This window comes from Amia ocellicauda, chromosome 3, assembly GCF_036373705.1.
Source record: "Amia ocellicauda isolate fAmiCal2 chromosome 3, fAmiCal2.hap1, whole genome shotgun sequence".
Lineage (NCBI taxonomy): Eukaryota > Metazoa > Chordata > Actinopteri > Amiiformes > Amiidae > Amia > Amia ocellicauda.
The window spans coordinates 19,727,743-19,749,375 of record NC_089852.1 but is presented as its reverse complement, the minus strand read 5'-3'; the positions used below and the strand labels follow the sequence as shown (position 1 = coordinate 19,749,375).

General features: G+C 41.9%; 2 protein-coding genes and 1 non-coding gene across 5 annotated transcripts in view; 1 reads left to right on the top strand and 2 right to left on the bottom strand.

Moving 5' to 3' along the window:
• The window catches only part of lasp1 (LIM and SH3 protein 1), a 49,397-nt gene extending 37,601 nt beyond the window's left edge, over nt 1-11,796 (bottom strand). Inside the window, exon 1 of one of the 2 annotated variants that reach the window (XM_066698386.1) lies at nt 11,593-11,796. In XM_066698386.1, coding sequence (XP_066554483.1) covers nt 11,593-11,661 — 69 coding nt within the window. In that variant the 5' untranslated portion in view covers nt 11,662-11,796. The remainder of the gene's footprint in view (nt 1-11,592) is intronic. The other variant, XM_066698387.1, reaches the window with a different exon arrangement.
• Nucleotides 11,797-12,629: 833 nt separating this feature from the next.
• Nucleotides 12,630-12,701, top strand: trnac-gca (transfer RNA cysteine (anticodon GCA)). The gene has a single exon. It is a non-coding gene; the product is annotated as a tRNA-Cys (tRNA).
• Nucleotides 12,702-17,354: 4,653 nt separating this feature from the next.
• plxdc1 (plexin domain containing 1) overlaps nt 17,355-21,633 on the bottom strand; it is a 76,900-nt gene continuing 72,621 nt past the window's right edge. For both annotated transcript variants that reach the window (XM_066698384.1, XM_066698385.1), the window contains one exon: nt 17,355-20,760. In XM_066698384.1, the coding sequence (XP_066554481.1) occupies nt 20,641-20,760 (120 nt within the window). In that variant the 3' untranslated portion in view covers nt 17,355-20,640. The remainder of the gene's footprint in view (nt 20,761-21,633) is intronic.

Sequence of the window (21,633 nt, the reverse complement as noted above, 5' to 3'; positions counted from 1 at the left end):
TTTTTATAAACTAAGACAAAGCTGTGAGTGTCTAGGAATACGGTGGCCATTTGCTTAGATTTGTATTTGAAATGCAAAACAGCAAAACCAGCGGCGGAAAATAACTGCCTGAAACAAGACTCAGTGTCCCTTCCGTCAGTGGCCCACGCAACATCCACTTCCCCTTTTGCACCTTGTGGGAAGCAAAGATCTGAGGGAGTTTCTGCAACAGTTTATCAGACCAGCATAGGGAAACCAGAGACTACACAGGAGTGAAGATCAATGGGGAGTTTATGACAAGGAGTGTGTTTTAAGGAGTGACAGCTTGGCAGCTGGTGGAGCTCACCTATGGAGAGGTGTACATTGGCCTACTCTGCACCTCTACTCAAGTCTGACCATGCCCAGTCACCTCATAAGCCTGCCTCAAACCCATGGAGTAGCACTGATCTACTGCAGCAAGAGACTTTCTCAGGGTTGAACTTTGATCTGTAATTTCCTGTGCAAATATTGACCCTGGGCGAGTGCCAGGTTCCAGGTCTGTCTATGGCCCTCATGCCGCACTTCCAAATAACAAGTTTCTGTTTTTCACTTTGTTCCTGTACTACTGTGTGTGTGTCATGCAAAGTTCTGGCTAGGTTGTTATTTGCCATGACAAGCAAAAAAGTGCCAAAAAACAGCTTGTGAAAAGATTACAGGGTCGCAAAATAACACTAGACCATGTTTTAAAGCCATACTGTGTACTGAAGTGGTGTACATTCCCAATATTATTCCCAGAGCTACCCTCAATGCAGTCGGAATCTTGTCAGAAAATGAATAAGGAAAACTGCCTAAACTTAAGACTAAATTTAGGACAAGGAGCTAATTCAAGGTCAGTCTGTTCCAGTTACTGGATCAGTCGTAGAGAAGACTGGGCCAGTTAGTTAAAGACAAGTGCGGTGAGCACAAATCTTTAGCTAAGGCCTAGGAGGCAACCTGTACTGTGTCCTGGTCACTAATGTCTGATATTTGGACAGTCTAAAGTATCATAGGCAACACTGAGTCTACAGGTTTTCGCACAGACAATGATGCAATAACACAAAACAGTCAAGTAATAATTAGGATGATGCTCCTTTATTTAAAGAATGGGAAGGAGGGAACACAAGGATTGAGATGAGTCTGCCATTGAAGAGCAGTTCAATCCATCTGAGGCTTGTACAAATCACACTGACTGATGAAGCAGAAAAGCCAGTATTCTCCTGTGATTTAAATATCTAAATAAAGCCTAATTCAAGTTCAAATTCAAATTATCCAGCACCTGGCTTTGGCTTGTAAACATAAGCCTGGAGCTTGTACAGCTTTAATCTGCTCAAAGTGTCATGCAATGCGGTTTAATCGCTATGCCTGCACTGACCAAAAACAATTCCTGCTGCCCCAGTCTCTGAGGGAGAAAGATGAGTCAGTGTGTGTACCAGCTCACTCATTAACTAAGCGCTCATCATACATTCCTCAATACATCCACCTTTTACAAATGTAGATTTGCAAGCTGACAATCTGATCGTGTGTCAGTGTTTCCACTGAGGGGGAATGAGCTGTATTCAGCAGCTGGTGCGTCACAATCACTGCAGGAAGTATCACTCTTCTGTACACATGAAGTAGTAACTTCTTAAAAACAACTATTCTTGACCGAACTAATTCCAATTAATTTCAAACACTTCAAAGAGACAACTCCTAAACCTGAAGGATATTAAAAGCACAGTGGCTCTGCATTCCTTTTTAATAGGTCTCTAAATCACGAAACACAACCAGTGGCATTGGCTGACGAGGGCGTGACATCTCGGGAGTCGAGATTGCTGTTATCTGGCACTGCTTGTTTACAGTTACAGTGAATTGTAGGGCCGTGTTTCAAAAACTGACAAGTACTGATAAGGAATTAATGTCTTTACTGAGCCCTGAATATATAAGACTACAAAATGGAACAACTCCTGCAAAAAAAAAAAAAACTTAGTGTAGACGATTTTAAAAAATTTATAGAAAATACTGTTTGTCTTGTGAATAACTATCTAACCTTAAATGTACTGATAAAGTTCACTAGCTCACATCTTCATAGAAAAAAAGTATAGGCTAGTAATGAGTTATAATGAAAACAGTTCAAACTTCTCTAACCGATGAAAATAAAGTGTGTATGGTAAACTTTATTTTTTTTCTACTTGGTATGACTGAAATCTGAAATTTACAGTAGTGGACCACACTACACTACTATGCAATTATCAGTTGTAAAATACATTGTGAAATTGTGAATGGGACCATGTCACGTTATTCACTAATCCGAATTATGCATTAAAACGATTTTCATTTAACCGAAGAATGTTTCCATAAAAACAATGTATTTTAAAACTAGAAAATGCAGGAATTAAAGCACTGTTTACAAATTTGGATAGAAGATAAAGTTCAAAAAGAAATGGAAGGAAGTACACAAGCTCCACTGTCTATAAGGATATACAGAGTCCAAACAGAAAATTGCAAGTTTTTCCAGTGGACTCTGAGAATAAATACTGGAGCAGCAGACCTTGGATTGCATGGGACAGACATCGAACTGCAGCCAGGAAAGGAGCAGAGACACTGACAATTTGACGTAGTATATTATACAATATATATATATATATATGACATTTATGATATTGTTCATCTGATGGAGTGGTCTTTTTCACAGCACTTAATAAGCACCAATAGGGGAAGAAAGTGATATCCGAAATGGAGATGATAATATATCCAGAAGAGCACTTTCACTGTGAGTTGGTCATTTTAAGATGGCAATTGGAGAGGTAGAGGCCCATAGAAAGAACTTCAATCCATGGACTCTCCTACTATGAGAGTCACAGTGGATGGCGTGAGGGAAGAATTCCTAACCGAGCTCAGGGTTTGTAGTGGGTAGTGTGTTAGAGTGCAAGTATGGCTTGCTGAACACCCATTTAGTTGACTGTTTTGGGTTTTACTTTTGACTGTGGTTTTAGATGAATGCATTTACCTTCTGATCAATGGCACAGAGGGGCAGTGTTTAATGAGCCAGGACATGACCAGATGAGCATGATTCTTGGATAATTAAGTTACTGATATACCAAATGAGCTTGATGGGTCCAATGGCCTGTCAGTGTACCACCCATTACCTGAGGGCTTCTCCACATTCTCATCATTCTGAGGCATTGTGCACAGGTGAAGCTTTACAGACATGCCACACAAATTGCTAAATGCAACAGCCCTGGGCACTGACTTTCTTTCCCTCCCTTCTCACTCCTCAGCTCTCTCCCACTCTCTCAGTCATTGGACTGGAAGTGACAGAGTCTGTCCATACAGTAGGTTCCCAGCAGCCCCAAGGACGCCCACAGGAGCAGCTTATCCTGAACAGTGAGCTCAGTGGCACAGACTCTCCCAATTGCTCCTAGGTGTCAGGCAGCAACTGCACACCTGCACACTCTCCTGTGCAGTTTCCTTTATTAAGACCTACTGCTGAACAAGTCTAATATTGTGCAAGTTTGCAGTTATTTTATACAGCTCAAAATTTGAATTTCTCAAACTAGTGTTGAATGCATGAAGGTACGAACCTAGCAATAGACAAATTACATTACAAAGCATACTTAAATAAAAACAAATACAATCAGAACTATACATAAATGATGTGTAGAGACATTTTGCATGCTCTCAGCATATACATGGAGTGAAGCACATTTTTATCCTTCAGAGAAAATAAAATGCATACCACTGTGTAATGCAATTCAGCTGCAGCAATTAAATGCACATTATCCATCTACTCCTTTCCAATGGTTTTCTTTTTTTAGGGGAATACAATTTTTAATAAGACAGTAATGGTCTGCTCAGTATGGTATCCACGATATTCAGATACCTCAACTAGAAGCAGGAAACAAATAATAAATAACAAAATAAACTGTGCAGATCTGACAGTGGATGTGGATTAACTCAGGCCAATCTAAACATGTGCTGTCCAGCTCCCAGTCTTCCTTTAAGAGCATCAAATCAAACCACAATGTGCACATTGTCAATTCACAGATGACTCTTACTTCCTTTCAAATACTTTCCTGACTTTTGTAGCAGATTTATATTCTCTTTGTATGAAAGATCAATCAACCAAAATATGTTGATGGATGTACAACCGAAACAAACACACATTTAACATTACTGACTTTTTTTTTTTTTTTTCAATCCTTCACCAGTTACTGCTATTTTGTGATCTGTATAGGTATTTGGCTACTCTGCTTGTCCCATTGCACACCACAATGGTTCTTCATTTTTGTGAAGCATGTGTCAGGGCTCACTGATGCATTAACAATGCATCACACTGTCCCCAAAGGCACTCAGCTCTGACCCAAGCCCAACTGCAGCCTGGATAGCCGGTGCTGCACACCATCTCTGTGTAGGGTTGGGTGATTTTTGCAGGATTTCCAGTGGCACAGATGTACACATGTCCAAGTAAGAATCATTTGAACTAACAAATGCTGTATTATCAAATGAATATTATGTTATAACATAGGTTTCTTTTCATCCCCATAGTTATTTCAAGTCTCATAGCCGACACAGCTAAAGTGCATAGGGAAGTTTTAAAATTAGATATTGGTAGTTTAGTCATTTGTACTATACTTACATTGTATATTTTATAAAGATTTGCTTTCTTTCTCAGATTCAAAACAAAGTACCATAATTTCTAAACTGTTTGAAAGACGTGACAGCAAAAGGATGCAACGTTAAATTTCACTATATCATATATAACATATATTGCCTGTGATGACGAGAATATATTTTGTACCGTGTATCGCCCACCCCCACATGAGTGTGAAGATGACTATTTTTCAGAATTCTAATTTCCATTTCAAAAGTCAAAGTTTCACTCCACCTACATCCACAACAAATGGGCTCAAAACATCAAGTAAGAAATATGTACACAAAGACTTTTGAGATCACAACTTCAAATGGCTCAGACTGCCATTCATTTGGGAGTCTCACTATTTTTCGATCACAGTATGACAGGAGCTGCACTTAAGGGACAGTAACCTCCTACTTATGGAAGAGGAGAATGCGATCACAACAATCAACGACAATCCCATTATTTAATCTGCAGATTAGACAAGGGAGCTAAGGACTAAGAAGGTACTTGATGCTGGGTATTTATCCTGGTGATTCATGTACTTAGTATTGTAGCAGTAGAGACCTCCCAGATATCAGTTGAACTGTCAATGGACACAAGCACTTCACTTAAAACATATCAAAATCAAAGTACAGTAAATGTCAAATTAACTTTTTGCAAAACAAGCAGAGATCACAAACAAAGAACAAAGATAGGGCTCCCAGAAAATGTGTCAGTCAGAGCCTTCACTGATTGAGGTATAAAAAATAAGAATTGGAGATTCTAAATTTAAACTGGAAAAAAAATGAAAATCAAAAAGAAGATCCAGGCACAGACCACAACTTACAGATGCAGCACTGTAGGATTTCCAAGAACAACATTTTCTTCAAAATGTTGAAAATGTTCCCGTAGTGGTGCAATCAATGCTCATATGGATAAATTCCTGCCAAATTGAATAACCAAAGCATCTTTCCTTTCCCATTTTCCATTCTGTAAACACACAATGTCTAATTCAAAACTAATTTATAATCTGGAATTAATTTAGCTTACTCATCTGTGCCCATTAAACTCTTGCAAACAAAGACAAAAAACACAAACAAACAGATAAGTAATGTAACTCAGGCAGTGGCATAGGTTTGGTTTCAGAATTGGAGAAAGGCATACATTATTGGGGGGGACACTTCGCCCCTGTCCCCCACTAAACCTATGCCTAAGAATTCAGGAAATATCTGTTGCCTGAGTTGCACTTCAGTAAGTATGTGAAAGATACTGGTCGAGTAACTGATTTCACAGGGTTAATATGGAGGCATAATACAAACGAGGAGACAGACTGAAGGTGTAAACTGACTTTAAATGAGTACATTAAATAAAAAAAATACATACAAAAATGCCTCTAGTATTCCTGTAAAAACAACAAGCAAAATAGATACTTGCTGTCAAACTACATTTTGATGATAAAGCGCAGACTACACATTCAAGCTTGCAGAATAGACTTCATGAAGCCTGCAGAAAATAGTAAGTACTGTGTGTATATATAAACATAGTACAATATACAATACTGTGTATATATACAATAATATTTATTATTTAACGTCACATAACACAGGTAATAATAATCATGCAAAACGTGTTACATTTGAGGTACATTTACCACATCCGGGTTTATAGTGGTGCATTTAACATGTGTCATTGCTAGACACGTACATTTCGTCACTATGATTGTTGCGTTTCGATTTCAAATTTTGCTTACCAGTACAGCATTTTAATTTGATAACAGTATTATTTTATTATTAATATATAAAAGCTGTGTTGCACCACTTCACAATCTTAATAATAATAATAAATATATATATATTTATATATTTCAGCATTTTTTAAATATTGCTTTTCAATTAATAAAAATGCAAACTTCAATATTCTTTAATTTTATACAATCATATATACATGATATGATTGTAATAAAATGCAACTTTATAAGAAGTTGCATCTCCTGATTAAGGACCTCAAAATAATGTGCGGCTATTGCAAACACTCGGTATATCGCCCAGCCCTATTACCTCAATCAGTAAACACCAACAACCAAGGGATTTAACTGTACATCTCCAGCCAAACACACTGGAGCATATAGCTATATCATGCAGATGGAGCCAGGGCGAAACAAATCTTTTGGCTGCTGAAATCCCACATGCCACAGGTTACAGTGCACATCATGCAACAGTATGTTCACAATTTGTATAAATATTGGATGTGAGGTCTACTGTATTGAACACTTAAAGTTATATAGCCTATATATTATTATTTTTCTGGATGGTCACAGAGAGGCACAGCATTCTGCAGATAATCTAGGGGAATTCCACAGAGGTCAGTGGTGGTGTGAGGCAGTTCAGACGCAGCATCAGCACTGCCTTTGCCAAACTACAAAAAAAGCAAAAACTACAAAAATGGGACCAGTGTGGCAAGAAATTAATTCAGATTGACATTAAAAAACAAGAAAACATGCATTTGCTTAAAAGAGGTCTTTTTTTTTTTTTTTTTATCACTTAGTTTATGAAAAGGTCAAAACAAAGCATGTCCTATGTACTTTACACAGTGGATGCCTGGCTGCTCTTCAGTTGCACACTAGAGCACCATAATGGTCTGTAGAGGGCCAACAGATGGTTACTAGTGTTTAAAACAAAACAAAAAAACCTGCATAGTGTTGCACTCTCACTGACTGATGCAACCGGCCACTTCCTTTGCTGGTTGGACACCCGGTAATTTCCTTTAAAAAGCCACACCCCATTGCATACCATTGTGGAGTGCACAGCAAATCGTGTAGTGATGTGCTGGTTGGTTGGTACTATGTTTTTGGGCTGTATCCTTTGACAGTGGAGGAGGAAAGAAAATAAGTAAAATAAAAAAAAACTAATGTCTCAGACAAAGACCATTGTAGAATGACATTTATATAATTATTATGAGAGTGCTGTCCACAGCTCTCGTCCACTATATGGCCCTGTGGTAACAAGCGGAGTGCTGTGGAGAGGCACTGAACACACAGCTCAGCCAAGCACTCATCTGCCTGACAGACAACAGCAAAGTACACTCAGTCAATACACACTCATTCATGGCAGTACTGCAGACAGGCTGCAGACTGTCACTGGGGCTGCAGTCTGCCAGAATACGACCGAGAGATAGCACGTGAGAGAGAGAGATAGGATTGCATCTGGATTGCCAATCAATGACCATGACAATATCTGAATCGGTGTTATTTTATATACACCTCTACATATGTGTTTGTTTTTTTCTTTTTTTCTTGTACCTAATACAGGCAGCAAGTGATGGGTTGTCTGTGCTATGCTATTCAAATATTGATACAGATCCTCAAAGCAAAACCTAGCCCTAACACCAGCACTACCCAGCGTGCACACAGTCAGACACATATGAAATCCACAGGCAAGCACGCACACCCACACCCACTGAGAGACAAATGGGCTGTCCGACGATACCAGTGTGCACACACCACAACACATCAGACGCACACACGCAGCTCTGTTGCTGGCATGTGCGGACACGTGCACTCTCTAATTGAAGACATTACATTGAGTCTCCCACTGACTCAGTCACCTCCAGTCACAGGAACTGCACCACCACTGGCAGCAGCCGTCTTCTCATTACACGCTGGTTCCAGACCAAAACACATTTTGTAAGACAAACTTCTTAGCGTGCTGGGGATTTTCTCTGTCTCTCTCGAGTGGTGTCCTGCTTTTGAGTGCACAAGTTATCAAGTGCTGCATGCTGAGGGATAATCACTGTGCACGTAGACACACACACACGCACACACAGGCATTCAATAGATGCACACACACGGCTGTGCACAACTACAGATACACAAACACTTCTACAGTACATGCCTGTAATGAAAATCAAAAAAGACTGCAATCATAGCCATCGGAAAAAGTGAACACACAGAGAGACTAAAGGCAGGCCAGCTGACGCCACGAAACAGGCAGAAGGAGCTCTCGCCTACTTACACACAGTAGGCCTGAAGCACAGACAAGACAGTCAGCCATGATACACACAGACAGCACACACTCCATGACTCAAGTGCATACTAGGTGACACACACTCAGAGGAGGCATGTCTCAATATTGCCCCTTCCCCCACCACACACACACCCCCAACTCCAGTGCAGCAGTGACAAAGCACGGAGAGGCACTGCCAGGCCTGATGGCTGGCTTCATTTAAATTCCTACAGGTTTCATTTCCAAGTGTGTACATCTCCTCACTTGCACTCTTGAAATTGTCCGTTGCTTGCAATTTTATTTGCCATTTTAACTTCCTCTCTCCCTTGATCTCTGTATATACCTACCCATCTGTTTTTTTTTCCCTTTGCAAAATCACCTAAGACAATATTCCCAACTTGATCGTGACTACATACATCACTATAGTTTACCAGATGTTTTGGAGCTATACAATATTTTAAAGGAAAACACTGAATTGGATTTTCCATCTGCACACATTGAGTGTATGTATATAGAGAGAATGCTAGTCTGATATCAATATGTAATACAGAGTGTTGCCATATTCAAATGGGCAGCACATTCAACATCTCCAAGAAATAATTGGTACAATCACAAATACTGCAGCACCTGTGCAATCTAGCTAGCAAGGATATGAAATTTTAATAATATACAACACTCACTTGAAATGTCAAGATATGCAGGTTGTGTTTTTCATTTTTCATTTTTTGGTGCAAAGGGTAAAAGCCTGTTTTGTGTGGATATGCAGAAGATAAAACAGTTCCATTACACCCTGCAGTCTGGAAATGTATTTACTTGATTATTTCGGAAGAAAACATTATTTCAATTGGCATCCACAAGGAAACAATGGAATAAATGAACACACATATAAATAACACTGATGGGGGGGGTTGGGGACTTTTACATTTTTAGTTTGTTATTTGTGGTTTTGGAAGCATCTGTTCCTCTACAACACTGATGCAGAACAGAAAACTGATATTTGAGTGTGAGACACAATGTAAGCATCTTGGTACTATTAAAATCAAATTAGAAACTAAGATTTTACCAGGCCAGTCTATTTTGCTACAGTTCCTGTTTGAAGGGTAAATCATAAGTGTCAAGCAAAGGTATGCCCACTACTTTATCAGTTCAGACATACTTAGCTTTATCTTGAAGCATTTATGGTTTCATGTTTTTTTATATATATATACATGTGTTTATTTGTGATTAATTTAAACTGATCTCTCTGATACCGATTGCTAAATTGGTTAATTCACCACAACTTAAATCAAGAAACTTAACCTATTGAATATGTTAAGTTGGACCACATACTGGATGCAAACGTGTTTCTACAAGTGTTGTATGTTGACTTCGGACACCGCACACACAACAGCAAGACCCGCACCTTATTGTGCGCACGCGTGTTCTCACATTCTTCACGCGTGGCCGCTTGTGTGTTGCTTGTGCGAATACATGCCTCCGCCACAACTGCACACACATGTTTGTGCGTGTTTACTGTTGTTTTAGAGGACACTGCTCTTTGCCAACACATTGTTGTTCGGACACAATAAGCACTAACACAGAGAACACCAGGTTAACTACTGTACCATTAACTCCTTCCTGTCCCGTCCAGTCTAAGGCACGCCGCGCATACCTGAGTGCGCGCACACAGGCTCGCGTCACCTGGCTTTCCTGCACACGGAAGCGCGTCCCCGGGGAGCGAGCTCAAGCACTTTCGACTCGACCACCATTGATTCTCCGTTAAAGGCTAATTGGGCTCTTTTGTCCTCTTACTCTAATTAGCACCCACCCGTGAAATAAACACGACCAGCACCCCCCGCAGAGCCCGTCAATCAAGAGTCCAAACACTGACCCGACACTAATGACACGTTTCAATTCACTGCAGGCGTCCAGAGACTTACAAATAAGTTAAAAACAGTGGTACCTTGGAGCAATCATGCATGGGCCGTGGGCACTTTTTCCATACGACTCTCATGACATTAAGACAACGGTGTGAACGCTTGCACTGTCACTCCGTGGAAGGAGCCGAGCAGCCACGGCGACAAACCCCCAACTCGCACCGATCTACTGATCTCGCAGCGCCGACGGATCCAGGTGCTCAGAAACCAGCGCAACGCGGGCCTACGCCGGCGGGGAAACGGCTCATTCAGGGTCCGCTCACAATGCAACTTTACACCCGGGCCGGCGTTAGGAAAAGAAAACCCCGCAGCCGTTCCGCACACAAAATGAAAGTCAAACAGACAGAAAGGCCTCTTCGGACGGATTCGTGGCACCTCGCACGTCTTTCGGTGACGCACAGCTCGCCCTCACACAAGCGCCAAGCAACACCGTGCCCAGCAGTGCCAACACCTTTGTAGCCAGCCTGTAGAGAGGGCCGGGCTAGGGGAGGAAATCAGTCCCCACACACAGGGACAATATCATGACAGCAGAAATACTTGCAGCATCAAAGCATTTCACAAGTTATCACCCACCGATGCGCATCCAACACATGTGTAAAGCCCTACATTGGCATGCATTTTGAATCCACACACGTCCTAGCTAGCGGGGCACCGCTGACCAGGCCCTTGTCATGCTATCTAGCTGCTTTCGCAACAGGAAGCGGACCAACAAACGGTTATTTCTCGCCCTGGTCTGTTGTCATTAAAACAGTTCCTGGTTAACTCGACGTCGTGCCCCAATATGACACCCAGTTTTAGACTCAAAAGCTCCCGACTTTCGCCTTTTCCGAGACCAGGACAGCGCAACACGTCGGGCAGCCGCGGCGAGGCGGCTCAGTCCCTGCAACGCCACCTCCGAGATTGGGAAACAGCAGCACAAAACACACCCCGCCGCCAGCACGGCTCCCCTCCCGACATGAGCAAGTTTTCCCCTAAAACCCACCCTCACCCGTCTCGGGCCGCTCCTCACAGCCCCTCCAGAAAATGGTCGCGTTTCTTTTTTCCTCCTGTACATCAAACAGACCGAAGAAAAGGGCTTTTTTACCTTGTCCAGACAATTCACTTTCTCCGTCGGGTAAACGATTTTATTACATCTGCTGCACGCCGGATTCATGTTGGCCGGATTTTCGCTTGTGCTCAGAAATCAAAAGTGAAAAACAGCCGGGATGAGGCCGCTGGGAGACACGCGTGTGCTGCTCGCTGTGTCCCGGGTCGCCGCGTCGCGTCGCGGAGGAGGGAGCGGTGTGTCGGGGGCGCGCCGCGTGCTCGCCCCGCTGGCTGTCAGCGCGCAGAAGGGGGCGGGGCCGCGGAGACGCGCCTGCTGGAGCACACGGCGCCAGGCCGGGCTGTGTAGGACTGTGATCGCCAGCTGGGCCGGCTTCCCGTAGCTCACGGTACACCGTGTGGGCAGCGACGCCGCCGCCGGGCTGCTTTACAGGCTCTAAAGCCAGCGAGTGCAGACCAGAGGGTCGGTAACGGGCTTCGCGCGGGCACGCAGCGGGAGCGCGCCCAGCTGCCTGGCCGCTGGGAGGCGGGTCGGCGGTCGGCGGTGTTTCCGCTCCCAGCGCCGCGCTGGGCTCATCGCATCGGACCAGCCGTGGAAACAGCGCCTCTGAAAACGTGTGTATCGGTTGAAAAACGAAGAGACTCCGCTGAACCCCCGCCTCGCCGACACCGGCGGCCCGGGCGGAGGCTCTTCTGTGTTCGGCGCGCCCGCTGGTGGCTGGGCGCCGGCAGTGGAGGAAAGGCTGACGTCGCACCCCGGTGACAGGGAAACGATGATTATTTGGCCGACTGTCAATTCACCCGTAAAAAAATGACTGATTTTGCAGGGGAACCTAAAAGAGAGAGATGTTACACTCCAGTAAATAACTATGCGTCCCCTGAAATAAAAACGATGTCCTATGAATGCTGTCTCCATAGGAAATAAATTATATCTTACCCTCAATAACATTTAATTTTTATGATATTCCAATTTTGTGAATTCTTATTTTAATAATAAATACTTCAAATATATTAATATCACAATACCACCCATCATACCTTTAAATATGGAAAAAAATTACCACCATCTACAGGAATGGGGGTATAGCTCAGTGGTAGAGCATTTGACTGCAGATCAAGAGGTCCCCGGTTCAAATCCGGGTGCCCCCTCTCTTTTTCTTTTTCTCCTATTACGTTTTACATATTAACGCACACAACTATATTCAAAATTAAGAATAGTGTTAAATAGACTTTTTTCTGGTTGCCACGAAAACAAATGTAGTCAAAGACCACTTGTAGTTATTATGGTAATCTCGCGATACGAGAGAACGGGATAGGAAGGATGATTCTTACACAGATTGCTCCTGCGAATCGCTCTAAAGACGCGTCTTTTCAAAATATATTCCATTGTGATGTGTTTTCATAAAGCAAAATATACAAAGTAGAAACAAAATCCCATTCATAGATCCACACCCGGGATTCGAGTCGCGCACCTCAGGCACTGCAGCGGGTGTGTAACTGCACTGCGCCAAAATACAGCGTCCCGCATAGTGCAAGCCTAACGGTACACATTTTGTGTTAAGGTTACGTCGCTTGTAGCGTGTTTATATATCCTATGAGCCCCGTTACACTGGCTAAACAGGAACGTGTCAGACATTGTCCATTTACTTTAATATTGATCTTAGTCATAGAGAAATATAACAATGTGTGAGCCACGTAAACGGAACTGTGCTCAGTATGAGAACGTTAGGAAGGATTCAAAAAGACAAACACGTGTACCATCGCAAATCCACGTCACATTTACTTGAAGTAGCATTGTTTGCGATGGCAGAAATAGGTAAACACGGGAAGCTACATGGGTATAATATGATGCACCTTAAATGCATTCAACAGGGCTTTAACTCAAGCCATCATCAGCGTCTTTACACACTGGATCCTGAAGGAGTCGAGTTAGGATGTTTCACACAGTAATGCTAGTTTATTAAGTTTCTATTCTTCCTATCGAGCTCTGTCGTATCGCGAGATTACTTATAAGACCTACAAATGGTCTTGGAAAAAGCATGATTGTAGACTATACTTCAGCTGTTGTGATTGTACATGTCCTGCAGATGGCGCACTAGGCTCACGGGCGAGAGAATCTTCCTGAATCTGCAGAACAGTAAGCAAAGGTCACAGCAAAGGTCACATATGGTTCCCCAAAATACAAACACCGGACACACACAAGCAAACCCACATTAAAACAAAAAACAAACACAAATATTTGGAAAATCAACTCATACATGTACAAATTAATATCAGTACTAAAATCAATGTGTATTCACAAATATAGCAAGGTTTCAATCAGAGCATATCGGTGATATAACAATTCCCTGCATCCCACAGCAAACATATGACATTAGCAGTGTCACTGCACAATTACCAGAGCTTTTCACATGCACTTAAAAACAAATGCAGTTATGAAGACACACACTTGGCAAAGAGGGGCCTTGAATCCTCAGCTGCCGGGGTGAAGCCCGGGAACACATGCACAGTGCTCCATGGGAGGACTCCACCCGGACATGAAAGTTTACAATAAGAACGGTTTTCAAACCATGTAGACCTGGCTTGTGAAGCTGTTTTTAAAATTATTACAAGTCATTGTGGTCAAATGTTATGTTTCTGCTACGTATTACAAATAAATGAAAAATGCAATGCCAGTTATTACACAATTTTATGAAAATGTTTGGAAATCAATTTCCCAAAACAACAATAAACAAACAATCACAAATCAGAACCATAACTTTTAAGGTGGTAATAATAATAATAATAATAATAATAATAATAATAATAATAATAATAATTTTCTGCTACAAGGTAGTTATTATTGCAACAACACAGGAGTAAAGTCTGTAAAGTCATACTTAACATTTTACAGTAAAACTTGTTTTGACTGTAATTATTCGACTACACTCGGCCAACAAGCTTTCAATGATCGATCTGGATTCAATGTTTTCAAATGTGACTGAGGCAAATATGCACTAATGTTGCTAAAACAATTTAAATGCCAGTCAGCAAGCCCAGTCATTATTTCAGAACAATATGATGCTGAGTTGTGCAGTACCCACCACTATACCCACATGGAAAACATCAGGATTTCAAATAGTAAGGCTGCCAAATGCTGTTTCCTTACCTCCTCCTTATACAAATGCACTAGTAAGGGTTCATTTCGAATATTGTATATTTGAGAACAGTAGGTTTTTCTGTCCACAAAGAGTTACAGGGTTCTGGTACATCACTTCTTCAAAGATAAGGCTGGATGAAATTATGAGTTCAGTTAATTTCTAAAATCCGTATGGACATCACGGCATCCTTGTGTTTGTGACCCAAGAGAACAATCTGAAACTCTGCAGTCAAGGCCCTTCACATTTTTGATGCATGGATGGAACACTCAAACAGATCTATACAAATTAAACTGCAAGATAACCTCTTTGACACGTGGATGAACAAAGTGCTGTGGATGAACTCGCATCACACTGCACTGTGTCCCTACGCAAACCATATGTGTGTATAGCCATCACTGTGCTGGTGACATACACACGAAGGTGGAGAAAATGATATTCATATGGGTGAATTGATATCAAACAGGCAGCTATTCACACAGTGCTGTCCATAATGGATAGTTTTGGTTGATGTGGCCAATGGGATAATCAAAAACACAAAAGGGAATTAATTCTGCAGTTCAGGGACACATAACGTACCATATGGCATTGGAATACACTGTTACAATGGAATCTTTGTTTGTAATCTAAACAAACCCCACCAGTTTTTACAAGTACAGCACTACTGGATACTACACAGTTCAGAAGATGAAGTCAGATCACAAGTATCTTTTGTCTAACCCTCTCAGTGGACAAACTATGTTGTGTTCATAACGCATAACAGGGAGTTGCTGTTGCTTTAGATATCAGAAAAAAACAAATATAGAAATTATGATTATTTCATTTCTTGATGTTTTTACAAGTGTAATTTCAACATACAGTGCTTTCCCAGTTCCCAGTTATTTTGCATGTTTGGTTTATGGCACAATACACCGATCAGCCATAACATTATGACCACTGACAGGTGAAGTGAATAACACTGATAATCTCGTTATCATGGCACCTGTCAGTATGTGGGATATATTAGGCAGCAAGTGAACATTTTGTTCTCAAAGTTGATGTGTTAGAAGCAGGAAAAATGGGCAAGCGTAAGGATCTGAGCGACTTTTACAAGGGCCAAATTGTGATGGCTAGACGACTGGATCAGAGCATCTCCAAAACTGCAGCTCTTGTGGGGTGTTCCCAGTCTGCAGTGGTCAGTACCTATCAAAAGTGGTCCAAGGAAGGAAAAGCGGTGAACCGGCGACAGGGTCATGGGTGGCCAAGGCTCATTGATGCACGTGGGGTGCGAAGGCTGGCCCGTGTGGTCCGATCCAACAGACAAGCTACTGTAGCTCAAATTGCTGAAAAAGTGAATGCTGGTTCTGATGTGTCAGGTGTCAGAACACACAGTGCATCGCAGTTTGTTGCGTATGGGGCTGCGTAGCCACAGATCAGTCAGGGTGCCCATGCTGACCCCTGTCCACTGCTGAAAGTGCCTACAATGGGCACATGAGCATCAGAACTGGACCACGGAGCAATGGAAGAAGGTGGCCTGGTTTGATGAATTACGTTTTCTTTTACATCATGTGGATGGCCGGGTGCGTGTGTGTTGCTTACCTGGAGAACACATGGCACCAGGATGCACTATGGGAAGGTGGCAAGCCGGCGGAGGCAGTGTGATGCTTTGGGCAATGTTCTGCTGGGAAATCTTGGGTCCTGCCATTCATGTGGATGTTACTTTGACACGTACCACCTACCTAAGCATTGTTGCAGACCATGTACACCCTTTCATGGAAACGGTATTCCCTGATGGCATTGGCCTCTTTTAATGCGCCCTGCCACAAAGCAAAAATGGTTCAGGAATGGTTTGAGGAACACAACAACGAGTTCAAGGATCTGCTGCTAACATCTTGGTGCCAGATACCACAGCACACCTTCAGAGGTCTAGTGGAGTCCATACCTCAACGGGTCAGGGCTGTTTTGGTGGCAAAAGGGGGACCTACACAATATTAGGCAGGTGGTCATAATGTTATGGCTGATCGGTGTACAGGGAAAGCACATTTCTTGCTAAAGTATAACCTCAGATTTCTAAGTAGTTCAGGAAACATTTTCCACAGAATGATTTATTTTATTTTATGTTGAACAGTTTGTAGGTATGAGCAGGGTTGTCTATGAAATGTGAGTTATGTTGGAATTGTCCCCTGCTGAGACTCTCTACCTGGTTCATTACTCAAAGGTGGTGAAACATCTGGGACTCAGAACAGCCTACCTTACATCTTTACTACTGATCCTATACCGCTAATTGTGTCCTGTATTCCACATTGTTGTCACCCCACTCTTCAACATATGGCCCTTGCACTGTGAGGTTCCTTGCTGAATGTGTGTTGCCCAGGATAAAGCCACCAGACAAATAAAATAATGCTAATACAAATGCAAAAATGAGTCTTCTTCTTCTTTTTCTTCTTCTTCTTAATCATTACTAAAGCAATCATTGAAAGATACATTTGTAGAGAGAAATACATAACACAGAAATTTGGAGTGGTTGGTACAATGTTGGTCAAACTCCCCAACTGTTTGTTTGCAACTGAGTTTCTGATTAGACAACTCTTTGCCATTGTCAAACCACCGAGGTGTTTTACCTGTGTTGCTTTTGTTTTTCCTTATAGCAATGACTGTGAAGCTTAATAAACAAGACAAGTGATCATTGTTATGTGAAATAGTGTAGGGTTATCATGTTTTATTCATATCATACACATAAGTACAAAGAATCAAAGTCAGAACGTGCAGGAATTCCACTGAGGCAGCAGGGTATTTGTCAGCACTGGCACCAGCCAACCCACTGGCTCACACTGGGGATCAGCCAGAGGAAATAAGAAGAAAACAGAGATAAGTAGTGTCAAAAACAACAAAACAAAACAAAACAAGGCACCCTCAACTAGAATTCAAACAGCACCTCTATCTCAATGATTTACCAGATACACTCATTCACTGCATTTGCTACAGACCAGTTGTGTTGTTTCGAATCCTCCAACTGCCAACCACCACTCCTGTGAGACCAGAGACTGAGAGACTGCATCCTTTAGACTGGGCACACTCTGAAGCACAAACATCCAATGAACATGAAAAACAAAATGCAATACCTGTGTCTATGCAGGCGCCCACTACCACTGTCCCCCATGCGCTGTAGTATAGAGCTTTACCAGACAAAATACGCTGTTTATAAGGAGCACTGTCAAAGACGGTAATGTTCACACAACTATAGTTAACTTTTTATAACTAGAGTTAACATAATGTTAGTATTTCTCCAATTGTGTTTACAGCAGAGTTTACTACAGATCTGACTGGACTTTCTGTGATATCAACTAAGCTTGTTTTTGTTACAACGTTTCATTACCACATATTTTCTTGTATTTTTTCACTTCTCAATGGCTCAGCTTTTTGCCCAAAGTGTATTCTTAGTTTTTTTTCCCCTGAAGCTAACCAAGTGTGGCATTATATACAAAGGATTGCAGGTCTACTGATTTAACAGACATCTGCCTTTTCAGTTCAAATGTCTTCCACTTTAAATGATCACAGAAAACAATCAGCTTTCCTTGTCACCATTACAGAGAAATGTAAAATGACCTCTACATAAACACAGTCAAAAGTATACTGTATAATGGCAATAGGCAATAACATGTATGTGCAAGATGTATACTTTGTTTCTGTGGTTCAGAGTTTCCATAAACTTGCTTTTCTATACCAGTAATAGTAACTATAGGGCCCTATCTGTCTGAGTCAGAGACCCCAAATGAAAGGGCAATTGCCTAGGACCCTGCTGCCTGCCTATTCCCAAACTGATCCCAGAAGGATTAATAGAAACCTCAGAATTTGGCTACATATTTTCTGAAGTCCTAATTATTCTCTGTATTTCACATTGTGCTCCAGAGGTCTTGAATGTATTCCCAGAAGCAAATTGCTTTATGTAGTTCAAACGTATTTACTGTTGTTTTAATAAAGGGCATGAATATTATCCTCTATCTCAGATAAGCCCCTCAACACTGTATCTCTGTAAGAGTGCAGGGATGTGGCCTAAGGGGTTTTCTGGGTGCCTTGTTTCTGTTTGGAGGGGAAACAGAGGCATCATTTGCACGTTGGATTCCCATGAGTGACTGTCAGCTGAAATCTGCAGCAGAGGTGCCTGTAATACTCCTTCAGACACATTTATTTTTCAAAACCTTTTACCATTAGGGACATTCACTTTTCACCTTTGCTAATTAAGCTGGAGTATCTTAATCCACCTTCCTTTGTCACTTCCATGCTCCCATACAGACCAGAGAACACCATCTGCCCTGGCCCTTTCTCCTCTGTATCTGACTCCCACACTCGGATCTATAGAGAATAAGCGATAAGCTCTGCATTTTGCTGTAACCCACCCAGCGCCTTTTTTTCAAAATAAGTTTGAAGCTAATACCTTAAAAAATTGAATGAAATAAAATACAGTTTTGAAACTGGAGAACAATGGATACTTTTTATTGCAGTGTGAAACTTTTATGAGGAGTTTGTCCAGGGAAGTAATACGTCCTCTCCCAGTGTCTAGCTCAGGTCAGTATTGTATTGCTGTGGCTGGGGCCTCCTCTCTTTCCAGGCAGAGGGTGGCACAGTCTGGACTGGAACCTGCCATCACCAGGCTGTGAACCACATTCTGCAGTACCAGAGGGAGGCATCTAGCACATGTGCAAGAAGTGTGGTTTAATATCTAGGTATGGCACAGAGAGAGAAACGGGTTCCTTACACAGCAAGATTAGAGTCAACCCTATGAACCCAGCCAGTACTAGAACTGTCTCTCTCCATTGGGTTCACTGGAGATCCCCTGATTTCAAGCACAGATATATAGTTGCATACACACAGACACACGTATAGGCAACCCTTCATTTGAGTCTGTGTTACGCATCAGTTGAGTTAGCTTTATTATACACTATACTTATTTACTGAACACGGTGAGTCCTAGTGAAGCTTCCAGATGACCGAACTGAATGGTCGTATAGGTGATATCAATGGAATTCTCAAGATTAATTTCCTTGTTATCTTCACTTAACTGTGAAAATGAATCAAAGTTGATGTTTAATATCACTGATAAATAAGTATACATCAATTAATACCAACTACTGAACTAGACAAAGCAAATTACTCTGATTCAAATTAAGAGAGCTAATACTTTTGCCTATATGGTATATGTATACTCTTGTCTTCATATCTGTCTTGTTGGCTGAAACAACCAACAATCTGCTTCAGCACTCTGATTCTGATTTGAAGTGGTTATGATCTGATTCACCACAGTTTATTACTTTATTACAGGATGTGGCAAAGCAGCTCTGAATTTTTCTACAAGATTTCGTTTAATGTGGAACAGACAGCTATTTCTTCTGAATAATTTTCAAAGTCGTACAAAATCCAATGCACTTGTACTGTTATCAGTACTATGGTGATCGTCATGACCATAAAGGATTGCGTCCATCAGGTGATAACAGGGGATTCTGAGTAGCAACAGGGATGTTAAGATCTGAAACTCTGGTGTAGTCATTGATCAACAAGACACTATTAAAACACAGATTTTTTTAAAATTCCTAAAATGATATAAAGAATAACTGTACATTAATTGCAGTAATGATGAATAATGTGCGTCCCAGTTTAGGCCTTGGCTTGATCCTCTGGAGGGGAGCAGGGCTGACTTATAGAGTCTTTCCAACATGTAGCATCTTCCCTGTAAGTTATGTATTATTCTGGCATCTTGTCTCTTTTTTATTTCATGCACAAAGGCAAGTTGGATGCAGCAGAGCCCCACGGCTGGTGCCACACCACCCCTTGCTGCTAGAGGGAAACCTGTCACTAGACTAGTCACAGCCCCTTTAACTGCATTGGTCCACCATCTTGTCCATTTCTGCAGCACATTCCTCATGGCACACCCCCTTTCCCCCCCATGGGTTCAGTGCTGAAGAAAGTCCCTTTCTTCAGCACTGCTCGGCCTCAATGAAGCCCTCCTTCTCCTGACCTCCGACCTCCACCTCAGTGTAGCTGGAGTGACAGCCCTGATTTCGGAACTTCATGGCAGGCCAGTGATTGGAGCGTCTCTGTGGAATAAAGAGACACACAACTGGGGTGATCAGCTGGCCTCATTGTAAATTATATACACTATATACAAGAAATTACAATAAAATACAAAAAGATCAATACAGATTTACATAGCATTATTAGTCAGAAGCAGTAACTCACTTGAACCATCGGATCAGAGGCAGGAAATGTGAACAATTGATCAGTGTTACCCATTTTCTTCACAGTGAAAATAAACTGCAATATTAATCTCAGTAAATATGTAATTGTGGGTGGTATGGATGGTAGCTACATTTTATTTTGACATTGGCAGTCAAAGCTGAGAGACAGAGGCAGAGGCGGAGTGGTTTTGAAGTCAGGGCTTAAGAAGTGAGAGTGTGATCTATTGGTTGCAGGTGTGCGATACTGGAATTCACGTCCTGAAACCACTTGGGGCACAGTGACCTATCTCCATCTCCATCTCCGCAAGGATACTGTGATTTACTTCCTCATACTGCTCCGGGGGCAGTGTCACAACACACATTTCTTGCCCTGTTACTGCAATGCGTGAAATTACCAATCCTTTTTATCATATTTTATTTGTTTGCCTCATATTTTTTAATATGATGGACATCCACTTGAAAGGAGGTAACAGAAAAATAGGGAAAAAAAAGGAATCAGTCACTTCCAATCTGCGGGCTGTCAGCCTTGCACGAGAAGGAGGTAATTTCTTCATTACAATTACAAATGACAGATGTTCCTGGAATACGCTGGCGTAGACACAGGCCTCCTTCATTTGATTGCTGAGGTGAAACACAGAACGAGTTTAGTTCCCCACCTCCACTGGCCCTGGAGGGAAGAAGTGAGGCGGACAGCCACACAGAGGGACAGACAGACTGACAGCAGGGGAAGAA